The sequence below is a fragment of the Tupaia chinensis genome, unplaced genomic scaffold (assembly GCF_000334495.1).
Source record: "Tupaia chinensis unplaced genomic scaffold, TupChi_1.0 Scaffold139767_1, whole genome shotgun sequence".
Classification (NCBI taxonomy): domain Eukaryota; kingdom Metazoa; phylum Chordata; class Mammalia; order Scandentia; family Tupaiidae; genus Tupaia; species Tupaia belangeri.
In genome coordinates, this window is record NW_006199647.1 from 1229854 (window position 1) to 1244133 (window position 14280).

Genomic DNA, 14280 nt, shown 5'->3' on the forward strand with positions numbered 1-14280 from the left:
TGCAAAAAATCTGGGGGGGGGGGGGGAAATTCACTCTTAAATTCAACTTTAATAATGTTAGTGGCATAAAAAATATGGGAAAAGTAGTGGGGCTACCTCAGCATTCTCACAGTGCGTGTTCATGTTGGGTCCCAACCCAGTTTCACCTTATAAGATGGTCGTGCAGACTGTCGAGGTCACTGGGTGCTAGACAGCGTGCTCAGTGAGTCCAGAGGCTTATTGAGACGCACGAAGGTCACCACCACCGGGAAGGGTTACTGTGTGCATATCAACGTGTAGGGGACACAGGTGAAGGGGGGGGTCACAGTATAAAACACACAGCTCTTACTGATACACTAGGTTTATTGGCCCGGAATTCATATTTTGTACTTCAGGGGAAAATAGCTTGCATAATGTTTATATGTGTGTGTGTGTGTGTGTGTGTATCCCTCTTTTTCTTTAAAAGAAGAAAAGGTGGGGGAACATCAGACTTGTTTGAAAACATGCTTGTATAAGCGAAGAAAACCATGGGCCAGCAGGTGGTGTGATGGTTAAGGTGCTGGACTCCCACAAGGCCCACAGTGGTTTGAGTCCTGGACTGGTGGTTTGAAACTCACGCTGGGTGCATGTGGATGTATGTCTCAAATCCCGGGAAGACAATTTAGGAGAAGGAACTATGGCATGGCCATCTCTCCTGGGGGGTTATTTCTCACTTTCCCTCTCTCTGTCTTTTTCTGTGTCTCTCCAGCGAGTGCACTCACCCTATGGCAATGACCTAAAATACGTAAATAGTACATTTATTTCAAAGAAGAACCTAAGATTTACACAAAACAGTGTGAGTGCCATTTTGGGGAGTGAGATTTGGACGCATACTTCTTTATCTATCGCTAATACTTAAATGGTAGAGAAAAAGACAGCAGGGAACTGAAATGGAAACCCGCTCAGGGGTGGCAGGAAGGAGGGGCCCCAGCCTGCAGGGTTTGGAGATGGCTGCTCGTCCCTGAGCGGATTTCCTGCAGAGCAGGGCCTGTCTCCACGCCGATTCGGGGTCTGTTGTTCAGTGGGATGCCTGTGCTGGGTAATCTCCTTACCCAGAAGACCTCGCACCAAGGGCTAACGTGCTTAGTATTGCTCTTTGTTTCGCTGGTAAGCTTTTTCGTTATTCGGGGAATTAAAATCCTTTCCTCTTGAGCCCAATTAAATTTGTTAAGAGAAGGCCTCTGTGGAAAGGCCCTTCTTCGAGGGCTCCAAGTGGAAATGATTGTTCCGGAAACGTCTTTCCTCAGTCTCGGGAACAGGTCACAGTGAGGCTCAGGCACGGGCTATCTCGTTATCCCCCTCCAGGATGCTGGGGAGCGACGCGGGCAACAGTTCCAACTTGGGAAACGAGGACAGCTCTGCCTTTTCACAGACGGAGCACAACATCGTCGCGGCTTACCTCCTTACGGCGGGTAAGGGCAGTCAGCACGGATGGGTCCCTGCTCGGAGGTCGGACGAGGCCTCTGCAAGGAGGGCCACTGTTTCCAGCTCCGTGTCGTAGGTCAGTCCCCACAGGTTGCATGTCCCTCCGTGCCGGCTTGCTCCTGTGTGGAATGAGGACAGGAAGGCTGTGTTTCGGGGCTCTAGGGGGCAAGTACGAAGTAGGTGGCAATAAACGGAGGCACTGTTAGCGGTGGTGGATGCAGCGCTTATTCTGAGTTCTGATCAGTAGTGTGAGGACGCGCAGGTGGGGCTGAGAAAAGCAGCCTATCAGATGAATCCCTGCTTCATGAGAATCTTACCTGGTTACTACATCGTCACAGTGTCTTCATTGTGGGGCAGTGTGCACCGTGGGGAGAATGGGCACCTCATTTCCTGTCCGACGTGATTTTTACAGGTTTATCCTTTGTTGTAGACTTCAGCTAAAGATCAGAAAGTTCTGGAAAGAACAGCAAATCCTATAAAGAGCAGAGTGTGTCGTCCTTGAGGTGGGGCCGGAAGGCTCAGCTCCCTGTAGACTGCTGTGCTGGGAGATGCTGGAGCTCACCTCGTCCTTGGTATTTGGGAATCAGGCAGCGGGGCCTTCATGCTCTGCGCGCAGTTTCTGAGCTGGAAGGCGAGTGCGCTGCTGTCATAGTCGCCGTGAGGAGCAGAGGTGAACGACATGAGTCCCCCTCTGACCGGTTCTCGCTGCTTCTCCCCCGTACGCACGCATGCATTGAGATAAGGACCCGTTTGCAGGAAAGACGTGGTCGGAAATGACAGGAATTCTTTATCTTTTCAATGTAGACACTGAGTTGTGGTATTACACTGCTAATCAGTTTCTAACGTTCTGCTTGTGACAGTTTTAGAAGTGGTTGTCATAGCGGGCTCATGACTTTTGGGGTTGATGTTTAATGAAAGAATTTCGAACATATTCCAAAGAAGAGTGCGAAGTGTAGTAGATCCTTCCTACTTAGCTAACTTTTTACGATTGTTTAGCTTCTTCCTCATAACTCACGGTTACATTATTGCTATTTGTGCTGTAAAACAGTAGGCTGCCTAGAAAGCCGTGATGTATTTTTCTATGCAAAGATGAGCCATGGCTTTCCCAGTGACCCAGTAGGAACCCTCAGTTGATTTTGATCATTTTAAATGACACTTGAGTATCTCTCTAGGGTGAGCACTGGACAAGTTCCATATTTTTTTATTGTTTTTTTTTGTTGCAACAATAAGTGAAAACAATGTATTACCTAAGAGAAAAACCTCATTATCACAATTATATGGGAATACTTTGTATACAAGTTTTTGATTTAGATAGTATTTTTTTTTTTTTATGATCAAGAAAGAGCTATCCTTAAAAAATATGACTCCAGGCCAGCCAGGGCATGGTGATTAAGGTGGCTGATTAAGGTGGCTGGGTCATGCGTGGCCAGCTGCATGGTTCAAGTCACTGACCCACCGACTTGAGAAACACGTTGGGTGCATGTGTGTGTGTGTTCCGAGTACTGAGAGGTGAGTGGAGAAGGGGTTGCAGCGTGGTCACCCCCAGCCCCTGGGGCCTGACTTCTTGCTCTCCTCTCTTTCTTTTGTCTGTCTCTCTGGCAAGTGTGCAGCCCTGTAGCAAATTATGACATACATGGTTATAAAAGCAGCACACAAAGGAAATTTGCTAAGAAAACGTTCTACGTGATGACAAGGGAGAGTAATCTCACCGCAGATGGCGTCCTCCAAATGCTCGTGACCCTGTGTACAGACAGTGCGCCCCTACCCGAGTTAAGGAACTTACTTCGTAGTTTTACTTTCCCCGATAACACACATGAAGTAGTTTGTAGAGTTTAATACGCTCGTCTAACACACACACACACACACACACACACACACACACACACACCCTGCTCCGTAGTTACGGAGTTGCTGAACCCACGCCCTTTGGTTCTCAAGCCCTCTGTGGAATGACAAGGCTCAGTGTCCGCAGGAGGACCAGGGGATGTGTGGTCAGTGTGCGCGGTTGCTGGCTGAGCCAAGGGCAGCAGCTCTGACTCCGGCCCGTGTTGACATGTCTGCTCTTTAGGGCCTCCTCTTTTCGTCCTTTAGCAAAACCCACTTACACTCCCGAGTCGAGACCATGAGGGGCCGGGGCAGCCAAAGTGTGCACTTCATTCATCACCTTTACAAAGAGCAAATGTGGACTTTTCATTTTAGATTTTTATTTTTTGATGGGTAGAGGTTTTTGCTTAGGGCAGGCATGTGTGCTCACTGGAGAGAGAGAGAGAGACAGTGAGAGGGCAAGTGAGAAAGTACCCACACGGGATGGCCACGCTGCAGTCTCTTCTCTCCGCCTCTCCTCCTGGGATCCTGGGCACATACACATGGTGCCCAGCATGAATTTCAAGCCACTAGCTCTGGGACTTGAACTGTATTTGTCTGTGTGGAAGTCCAGTGACGTAACCACTACACCATCTGCTGGCTCCAGATTTTTTAAAAAAGATTTTTACCATAGGTATATGCATTTGCTGGAGAGACAGAGAGAAGGAAAGAGAGAAGTCATCCCCTGGGGGGATGGCCATACCATAATCCCTTCTCCTCCGTTCTGCTACCGGGATTTTGGGTATGCACGCGCACCCAGCATGTTTTCCAAGCTGAAGGGTCTGGGGCCTGAACTGCACAGCCCACCACGTGGGATTCATCCACTTTAACCTCCATGCTAGCTGGCTGGCTCCAGGCTTGAACTTTGGGGCTGACCTGGAAGGCACCGGCACCGGCCTTGGCACGTGTGGACCTGTGCGGACCCTGCAGAACACATGCCGATGTGCAAAGAAGGGCTCTGGGCAAGAGCTGGGCAAGGCCCACTCCGTAAAGCAGGGATGGAGGGCGGCCAGGAAGCGAGGGGTCTGCCAGAGAGGGTGGACGCAGCCTCTGAAGCCAAGGGGGCTGTCAGAGTGGAGGACCGTGGACGCCAGGTGCTGCTCGAAGTCAGGCTGGCAGGAGATAGGTCCCAGCTAGGCCCAGCTACTGAAGGGACAGGTGTTTCCTGCTCAGTGGGAGACCCCCACCACTAGGCCACAGTTACACCCACTGCGTGGAGGCAGCCACGTCGCAGCAAGCCCGCCCTGCCAGCTCATGGAGGGAACAGAGCAGGAGCCCGGCTGCAGCGCCAGAGGGTGCCAAAGGACGTTCTGGCCGAAGTGCCAAGCAGGTCGAAGCCCTTGCTTTGCTGGTACCTGCGTGCCGGTCCCTGGCCACCTTCTCCTTCTCTTTGACAAGAGGTGAGCATGGCCCGCCCTGGGGTTCTTGTCTGGATGTGACAGTTTGAAAAACGGCAGGGGCTCTTCCAGTAAATGAACTCCACTGGAGTTGCGGTGACTCTGAAGGTAAAGTTTAAGTAACCGTGCATCTGCTGTCACATTTGGAGTAAAAAGCTGCACGGTGTTTGTGTGTGTTTTCTCAGGTGTGATCAGCATTCTCAGCAACATCGTAGTGCTGGGCATCTTCGTTACGCACAAGGAGCTGCGGACACCCACAAACGCCATCATCATTAACCTGGCCTTTACGGATATCGGGGTCAGCAGCATCGGCTACCCCATGTCTGCTGCCTCCGATCTGCACGGAAGGTGGAAGTTCGGACATGCAGGCTGTCAGGTACGGGGACCTTTGAAACGGCAGACAATGGAATGTAAATCTAAATGTCTAAAAACATCCCAGGGGTCTAGATCAGGTAAGCCACGGTGGAACGAGATGAGGTGCTTCGTGGGAAGCCGCGTTGGAAGTGGCTGGGGGCGTGTCCTTTCACAGAGGTAAGATCACTAGGCACCATTACGTTTTCTGAATTACCCCAACGCAAAGGGAAGACCCACTAACAAAACAGCTAGTGAAGGGTGGCAGTTTGCATAGTTAAATCAAAATTTCTATGTCGCAGGTTAAAAAACACCGTTTTCATTTGAAGCAGTGAAGTACTTGCTGGATTGCAGTGTCTAAGGGAGTAGTTAGGCCACCGTGTTCCTTTTTTGCCTGTAGAAAGTCCTCCACGAGAACTGTTAAACGTGTTTGCTGTTCTTACCGACACGGAAATGAATTTCTATAAAGTTGCATTAGGATAGGAGGCAAATAGAACTTCTGGCCAATTTTTCTAACAGTTTACTGCCAGGTGGGCAGGAAAGTCATGACGTATTTTCCTATGCAAAGATGTGTCAGGACTTTCCAGACGGCCCAGCATCGGGAGCCGTACAGTTACAGAGAATCAAGTCGGGGTAGCAGCGAGTTGGACTCCCACGTGCGCAAACCCCGTTTCATCACGTCCTGACGGCCAGCGCTCCGTCCTCAGTCCGCCCGGCTCCCTGGGCAGACACAGCTGCAGGCCTAGAGAGCGCCCTGTCGGTCCCCCGCCCCATGGATGCTTTTCTCTCCCTGCACATGTGGGAGACCAAACCCGACACGCTCAGCTTTGTGTCCACGATGGCGCGTTTGCCTGTGCACTCTCGCGCCTGTTGGGTATCCGTGAGTGAGGCTGTCCATGCTGACATGTGCTGGGACGCCCAGCGGGATAGAGCTCACGGACAGCCCTGCCGGGCTTGTTCGTCTGTGCCCGGTACGTATGAGCATTTGTTCCCTATGGTTTTCTGCCACCACCAAGCTCCATGAATATGCAATGTGGGTGTCTCTAGCCGGGATGCCGGAGGAGCTGCTGGCTCGCAGCGAAGGCTAGGTGCCCCAGGGCTCTCTGCCCCTGACCTACGAGGACACCTGCCGGTCAGTGCTGCCCAGCACTGGCGGTCTTGGCGTGTGCATGCGTCTGGTTACTTACAGGGGTTGTCCTCTCCTGTGCACAAACATTCTGTAATGTAACAGGCTGTGCAGAGCCGGGCAGGCTATGCCGTTTCTCGGTTATTCTCTGCCCCCCGGGGAGCTGCCTGTCTTCAGAAAATGACTTTTCCACAGTTGTCATGCCCACCCCCACTCACCCTCTGTTTACAGAGCACATCACGTAGGGGCTTACCTGGAATCTGAAAAAGTCCTAGAGCTTATTTTAACTGACAAAATCTCAAAATGCTTTCTATAAATGCCTTTATTAAATATAATTGATGGGACCAGCAGTTGGTGCAGTGGCTATGTCGCTGGACTCCCACGTAGCCTACCGTGGTTCAAGTCCTGGACCCAGTGGCTTAAACTCATGCCGGGTGTGTGTGCCTGTGTGCACAAGATCCCGAGAGGAGAATGGAGGAGGAGGGATTGTGGTGTGGCCATCCCCCTGGGGGGTGATTTCTCGCTTTCTGTCTCTCTGTCTCTCTCTGTCTCTCCATCTCTCTTTCTGGCGAGTGCACATTCCCTATGGCAAAACCCTCCCCCATCAAATATATATAATTGATAAATGAAAGACGTATTAAAATAGATAATCATTTAATATATTTGAAACACATTCTAATGATGGGATAACGGTCTCAGTATTTCTCAGGAGGGCTTTAGAACGTGGATTCTTTCCATTTTGTTTTTCAGATTTACGCCGGCCTGAATATATTTTTCGGGATGGCGAGCATTGGGCTGCTCACGGTCGTGGCCGTGGACCGCTACCTGACCCTCTGCCGTCCTGCCGTAGGTACCGCCTTCCTTCAGCCTTCTCCACGGAGCCCTTTCTTGCCAAAGCTCTGCTTGAAACACATGCACTTGAAGTATGAAGTGAACGTGTTTATTAATACAATAGTTAATTCATGACCGTTTGTAATTGGGGTCAGCCTTTCTTCAATCCTGGCTCACAAGTGTGCATGGCTTCCTCTTGTTCTCAGAATAAGCCCAACTCCCTGGCGTGGCCTGCCAGCTACAGGGTCTGCCCGGCCCTGGCCAGGTCGGCCGGGCCACTCTTGCTTTGGGAACCGGCCCAACCCTTCCCCCCTTGGGCCCGGGTCTGTGCTGTTTCTGAGCCCTGGCAGCTCTTCTCACTCTTCTCCAGTGGTCGGCCCTTTGTATCTGCCAGCCTGAAGGTCCTGTGTGAAAATGCAAATTCACGAGCCAGGCTGCGCGAGAACTGGGTGTTCGCCAAGCACCTGCCCGACGATGTGGGTTCCTGGGAATGCCGGGCAGGGGCCAGCACCACCCAGCATGGCTCTCATGTCCCCTGTGTCAACAGGAAGAAGAATGGGCAGCAGCACCTACGCAGCCATGATCCTGGGGGCCTGGCTCAACGGCCTGTTCTGGGCTGCCATGCCCATTGCCGGATGGGCTGGCTATGCCCCGGATCCCACAGGGGCGACCTGCACCATAAACTGGAGGAAGAATGATGCGTAAGGGACATGCTCACACGTCACAGCCCTAGGCTGGTGAGGCAGAAGCCCTATCTCCACATCAGAGCTCAGCCAGTTCTCATGTGCAGTGTGGCTGAGACTCCTCGGAGCACGTGCTAGGTGTGCTGACGTCCTGGTGTGCAGTGCTGACGTCCTGGTGTGCGGTGCTGACGTCCTGGTGTGCAGAGCTGACGTCCTGGGTGTGCAGAGCTGATGTCCCGGGTGTGCAGAGCTGACGTCCTAGTGTGCAGAGCTGACGTCCTGGGTGTACAGTGCTGACGTCCCGGGTGTGCAGTGCTGACGTATGCCGAGGATCCTGGAGTGCAGAGCGGACGGCCTGGGTGTGCAGTGCTGACGTCCTAGTGTGCACAGCTGACGTCCTGGGTGTGCACAGCTGACGTCCTGGGTGTGCAGAGCTGATATCCCGGGTGTGCAGAGCTGACGTCCTAGTGTGCAGAGCTGACGTCCTAGTGTGCAGAGCTGACGTCCTAGTGTGCAGAGCTGACGTCCTAGTGTGCAGAGCTGACGTCCTAGTGTGCAGAGCTGACGTCCTAGTGTGCAGAGCTGACGTCCTAGTGTGCAGAGCTGACGTCCTGGTGTGCACAGCTGACATCCCGGGTGTGCGGTGCTGACATCCTGGGTATGCACAGCTGACGTCCCGGGTGTGCGGTGCTGACGTCCTGGTGTGCAGAGCTGACGTCCCGGGTGTGCGGTGCTGACGTCCTGGTGTGCAGAGCTGACGTCCCGGGTGTGCGGTGCTGACGTCCTGGTGTGCAGAGCTGACGTCCCGGGTGTGCGGTGCTGACGTCCTGGTGTGCAGAGCTGACGTCCCGGGTGTGCGGTGCTGACGTCCTGGTGTGCAGAGCTGACGTCCCGGGTGTGCGGTGCTGACGTCCTGGTGTGCAGAGCTGACGTCCCGGGTGTGCGGTGCTGACGTCCTGGTGTGCAGAGCTGACGTCCCGGGTGTGCGGTGCTGACGTCCTGGTGTGCAGAGCTGACGTCCCGGGTGTGCGGTGCTGACGTCCTGGTGTGCAGAGCTGACGTCCCGGGTGTGCGGTGCTGACGTCCTGGTGTGCAGAGCTGACGTCCCGGGTGTGCGGTGCTGACGTCCTGGTGTGCAGAGCTGACGTCCCGGGTGTGCGGTGCTGACGTCCTGGTGTGCAGAGCTGACGTCCCGGGTGTGCGGTGCTGACGTCCTGGTGTGCAGAGCTGACGTCCCGGGTGTGCGGTGCTGACGTCCTGGTGTGCAGAGCTGACGTCCCGGGTGTGCGGTGCTGACGTCCTGGTGTGCAGAGCTGACGTCCCGGGTGTGCGGTGCTGACGTCCTGGTGTGCAGAGCTGACGTCCCGGGTGTGCGGTGCTGACGTCCTGGTGTGCAGAGCTGACGTCCCGGGTGTGCGGTGCTGACGTCCTGGTGTGCAGAGCTGACGTCCCGGGTGTGCGGTGCTGACGTCCTGGTGTGCAGAGCTGACGTCCCGGGTGTGCGGTGCTGACGTCCTGGTGTGCAGAGCTGACGTCCCGGGTGTGCGGTGCTGACGTCCTGGTGTGCAGAGCTGACGTCCCGGGTGTGCGGTGCTGACGTCCTGGTGTGCAGAGCTGACGTCCCGGGTGTGCAGTGCTGACGTCCGGGTGTGCACAGCTGACGTCCCGGGTGTGCGGTGCTGACATCCTGGGTGTGCACAGCTGACGTCCCGGGTGTGCGGTGCTGACGTCCTGGTGTGCAGAGCTGACGTCCTGGGTGTGCAGAGCTGACGTCCTGGGTGTGCAGAGCTGACGTCCTGGGTGTGCAGAGCTGACGTCCTGGGTGTGCAGAGCTGACGTCCTGGGTGTGCAGAGCTGACGTCCTGGGTGTGCAGAGCTGACGTCCTGGGTGTGCAGAGCTGACGTCCTGGGTGTGCAGAGCTGACGTCCTGGGTGTGCAGAGCTGACGTCCTGGGTGTGCAGAGCTGACGTCCTGGGTGTGCAGAGCTGACGTCCTGGGTGTGCAGAGCTGACGTCCTGGGTGTGCAGAGCTGACGTCCTGGGTGTGCAGAGCTGACGTCCTGGGTGTGCAGAGCTGACGTCCTGGGTGTGCAGAGCTGACGTCCTGGGTGTGCAGAGCTGACGTCCTGGGTGTGCAGAGCTGACGTCCTGGGTGTGCAGAGCTGACGTCCTGGGTGTGCAGAGCTGACGTCCTGGGTGTGCAGAGCTGACGTCCTGGGTGTGCAGAGCTGACGTCCTGGGTGTGCAGAGCTGACGTCCTGGGTGTGCAGAGCTGACGTCCTGGGTGTGCAGAGCTGACGTCCTGGGTGTGCAGAGCTGACGTCCTGGGTGTGCAGAGCTGACGTCCTGGGTGTGCAGAGCTGACGTCCTGGGTGTGCAGAGCTGACGTCCTGGGTGTGCAGAGCTGACGTCCTGGGTGTGCAGAGCTGACGTCCTGGGTGTGCAGAGCTGACGTCCTGGGTGTGCAGAGCTGACGTCCTGGGTGTGCAGAGCTGACGTCCTGGGTGTGCAGAGCTGACGTCCTGGGTGTGCAGAGCTGACGTCCTGGGTGTGCAGAGCTGATGTCCTGGGGGTGCGGTGCTGATGTCTGAAGTGCTGGTCCCAGTGGTGAAACCCAGATGAAAATACAGCCTGTTTGCAACTACGTGCTGTTGGTACTTCATCCCTGACTCTGCCCCACCCTCCCTCTCCTTGCCCTCTCCTAAGGCAGCAGTGGGGTGACAGTCACCCTCCCCACATATGCACACCGCACAGGCAGGGCCGTGAGCGGGAAAAGGACAAGTGACTCCAGGTGGTGTCCCCGGCTCTCCCCGAGCCCTCTGGGGTTGAGTGCGTCTGGGAACTCCGCAGCCGGAGTGCCATCACAGCAGCGCGCCTGCGGGTCGGCTACAGCCTCTTCTGCAGGGAAAAGAGGATCGTTCAGTTCATTAAAGGAAGCAAGTGATGACTCAGAAAAGCAAACACTTTTCCAAATCTCAGACTAAATTCAGGTCTAAAGGTTTGTCTCTGCAGAGTCAAACCGAAACCATCTGAGCTCTAAGCTGGCAGTGTGTGCACCAGCTGTCCGGTGGCCGCGGTGCAGGAAGGCATCAGGTCTGCACGAGGGCACGTGGCCGTGGTCCAGCGAGCCACGCACAGGGACGGTCGGGCTGGCACCCGCCTGCAGGCCGCACTTTGCCGCCGCTGGTCTAAATGAACCGATCGTTGAAGACCCTTTGAAGCTACGTAGTGGCTCCTGGCCGCTGCAGTGTGACGCCGCAGGTACGGCCTTGCTCTGCCGCCCGGACCTCGGAGGGGTAGCCACGCGGCCCAGTCCTTCGTGTCCCTTGCAGGTCCTTTGTGTCCTACACGATGGCCGTTATTGCGGTGAATTTCGTGGTGCCCTTGACGGTGATGTCCTACTGCTACGTCCTTGTCGCTCGCGCCATCGCAGGGCACGCTGCCTCCAGCTGCTCTGAGCACCGCTGCCGAGACTGGTCGGAGCAGGTGGATGTCACCAAGGTGAGGAGCCAGAGCCCGCGGGGAGTGCCCGTGACCGGGCTTGTAGGCACACCGTCCGGAGTCCCAACCGCCACGGCCCCCCCGGCCATGCACCAGTTCCCCTTTAGGTGTTTGTCTCTGTATCTTTCTTTCTTTCATCTCAAGTTTATCAAGTTTTTTTCTTTTTTTTGGAGAGGATTTTGCGATAGGCTGCGTGCGCTCGCCAGACAGACAGAGAGAGACAGAGACAGAAAGTGAGAAATCACCCCCCAGGGGGGATGGCCACGCCGCAGTCCCTTCTCCTCCATTCTCCTCTCGGGATCTTGGGCACGCACACACACGTGCCTGGCGTGAGTTTTAAGCCACTGGGTCTGGGACGCGAACCGCAGACTACATGGGAGTCCAGCAACATAGCCATTACGCCAACTGCTGGTCCCACACCTTAAGTTTATCAAGTTTTTAGAGTGACAGAGAGAGACAGATCTAGCATCCTCACTAGGGCCGCCACTTGCGACCACCCCGACCTCAGTCAGGGCTGGATCGGACCACGGGCCAGCATGTGCAGGGCTTACTCAGCGAGGGCTCTGGATTTGAACTGGGAACCTTCCCAAGTGAGGTTGCTCACAGAGCATCCCACCCGTCTGGTGCTCCCTCATGAGTTCCACGTGCTGTGGCTATCCCCTTGGGGAGGGCTGTTGCTCTCACCTCCTGCGTCCTACCAAGGATGAGGGTTTATTTCCCTCGGCCGCCAGCCTCCCCCCCGCCCTGCACAGGTCTGCCATCGGGCAGCCACCTTAGCAGCACTAGGTGAGATCAGGGGGCGTTCTCCCTCCACCTGGAGTGTTCGAACCCCCCACAGACCTGGTCCGCTCCCTTCTCTTCTCTGAGCATCCCTCCTGGGCCTGCAGACCTCCTCAGTGGTTCAGGATGGCTCCGGAAGCCGCGTGGCCAGCGCCCTGCCCCACGCTGGCCGGATCCCACTCTCCGGACTGCATCCCCCCCTCCTCCCCTCCCTCTGATCTGACGGAGCGTTCCACGAGGTTCCCGCGGTCACGAGGGGGGAGATTCCGACTCTGCGGGCCTGCACATGTCTGAGTTCTGCACTGTAGGGCCTGGGGCCTGACTGGAGTTCCAGGTGAGAAGTGATGGTCACAGGATGGCGAAGGCCCTGCTCTGCGGTGTCGGGCTCCGGGCGGATCGCAGAGGCTCTGCGGGCTCTGCACGCCATGTGGATGTGCTCGGGGGTCTGCTCATCCTGGGCAGGGTACTTGGCGAGTACCTTCAGGCGACGCCCGAGGCCTTTCCTTCCGGAAGACTCCTGGTGTTTCTCCAGTGATTCTGGATTCCGTTTTATGTCTTTTTAGTCCTTTTCCCCATCATTTTAGTGGGCAAGCAGGAGGAAGCAGTGGGAAAAGTGTAAGTTTTTCAGTTTAACAAGACACAAGGGGGCTCTGCACACAGCCCTCTGCACTGCCGTGACCTTTGGCCGCCCTGACGGCCGTGCCGACCCACCGGGCTCAAGATAGAATTATGCTCATTTCCAGATTGAAGTGTGGGGAGAAGGTTTTTCAGACTGACAGAAAAATCGCAGCGTGGGGGACAGTCGCAGTCCACGTCACAGTTGGGGAGGAAGGCCGGTGGCATTCCCGTCTTTCATCAAAGCTCGCGTGTGTGCCTCTCCCAGCACGCCATAGCAGGAGGCCAGCCGCTGGGTGTGTGCAGTGTGTACGAGAGCAGCAGGCCAGCGGGCGGCGTGGTGGTTACGCTACTGGACCCCCACACGGCCAGCCATGGCTGGAGTCCTGGACCGGTGGCTTTAAACTCACACTGGCTGCGTGTGCATGCACGCCCAAGATCCCAGGAGAAGAATAAAGGAGGAGAAACTGTGGCATGGCCTTCCCCCACAGGCATGGTTTCTCACGTTCCCTCTCACTGTCTGGCAAGCAGATGAGTCCTAAGGCAAAAACCTCTTAAAAAAAAAAAAAGCCATGCAGGCACTGGCCAGGCACCCACTCCACAAACTCTTGTTATCAAAGCGATTCAGGGGCCTTGGCAGACAGTGCGAGGGCCAGAGCTCAGCCATCCGCCTCTGTCCTCAACAGCGCAAACGGACCCAAGTCCCGATCTAGGCCATCGGGCATTTCTAGACACATTCGCTGTGCCAGTGCTCAGTGTGGCCTGGGCCTCTCCACTTCGTTTGCAGATGTCCGTGGTCATGATCCTCATGTTCCTGGTGGCCTGGTCCCCCTATTCCATCGTGTGCCTGTGGGCGTCCTTCGGTGACCCGCAGAGGATTCCTCCCGCGATGGCCGTCGTGGCCCCACTGTTTGCAAAGTCCTCTACGTTCTACAACCCATGCATCTATGTGCTCGCTAATAAGAAGTAAGTGCTGCCTACAGTGCTTCTGCAAGAGCAGACAGAGTGTCAGCAGGCAGCGGGCGGGCCCGCGCTGGCATGGCGGTTAAGGCACTAGACTCCCACACGGGCAATGGTGGTTTGAGTCCTGGACAATCACACCAGGCATGTGTGTGTGTGTGTGTGTGTGTGTGTCCAAAAACCTAGGAAGAGAGCGGAGAAGGGACTGGGTGTGTCTATTCCCGGGGGCAGGGGGTGTTTCTCACTTCCCCTCTCACCGTCTCTTTCTCTGTATCTCTGGTGAGTGTACCAGTCCTATAGCAAAAAAACCCTGAAATAAGTAAATAATAAATAATGACTTAAACGGCAGTGGGCAGTATTCCAAGCCTGTCAAGGCAGACGTGCGGTGCTCACACCAGCCCAGGGTGAAGCGGCCCGGCTCACACAGCTGGGACAGGATCTGGGACTGCGAATGTCCAGGGCTCCTGCTCTGAGGCCCTCCCCACAGGACGGCAGGATGGCAGGATGCCCCGCACAGCCCAGGGCCCCGCTCAGCCCAGGGCCCCGCTCAGCCCAGGGCCCAGCCCCACCCGCCAAGTGTGCTCAGACGCTCTACTCAGATGCGGGGGAGCGCCGCGTTGTCGATGTCCTCTCTCCCAGCTGCACGGATGGTGATTTCCAGGGACAGTGGCTCTGTCACCGGAGTGCACAGAGCCGTGTGGCTTCGTCAGTGCTGGCTGGGGTGGACTAC

General features: G+C 55.9%; 1 protein-coding gene across 1 annotated transcript in view; it reads left to right on the forward strand.

Annotated features, from left to right (window-relative positions):
* The first annotated feature begins 39 nt into the window (after window positions 1–39).
* Window positions 40–14280, forward strand: part of RRH (retinal pigment epithelium-derived rhodopsin homolog) — a 15740-nt gene continuing 1499 nt past the window's right edge. Inside the window, exons 1-6 of the mRNA XM_027765825.1 lie at window positions 40–1430; window positions 4889–5079; window positions 6931–7030; window positions 7559–7712; window positions 11027–11195; window positions 13378–13556. Of these exons, the coding sequence (XP_027621626.1) occupies window positions 1325–1430; window positions 4889–5079; window positions 6931–7030; window positions 7559–7712; window positions 11027–11195; window positions 13378–13556 (899 nt within the window). The 5' untranslated portion in view covers window positions 40–1324. The remainder of the gene's footprint in view (window positions 1431–4888; window positions 5080–6930; window positions 7031–7558; window positions 7713–11026; window positions 11196–13377; window positions 13557–14280) is intronic.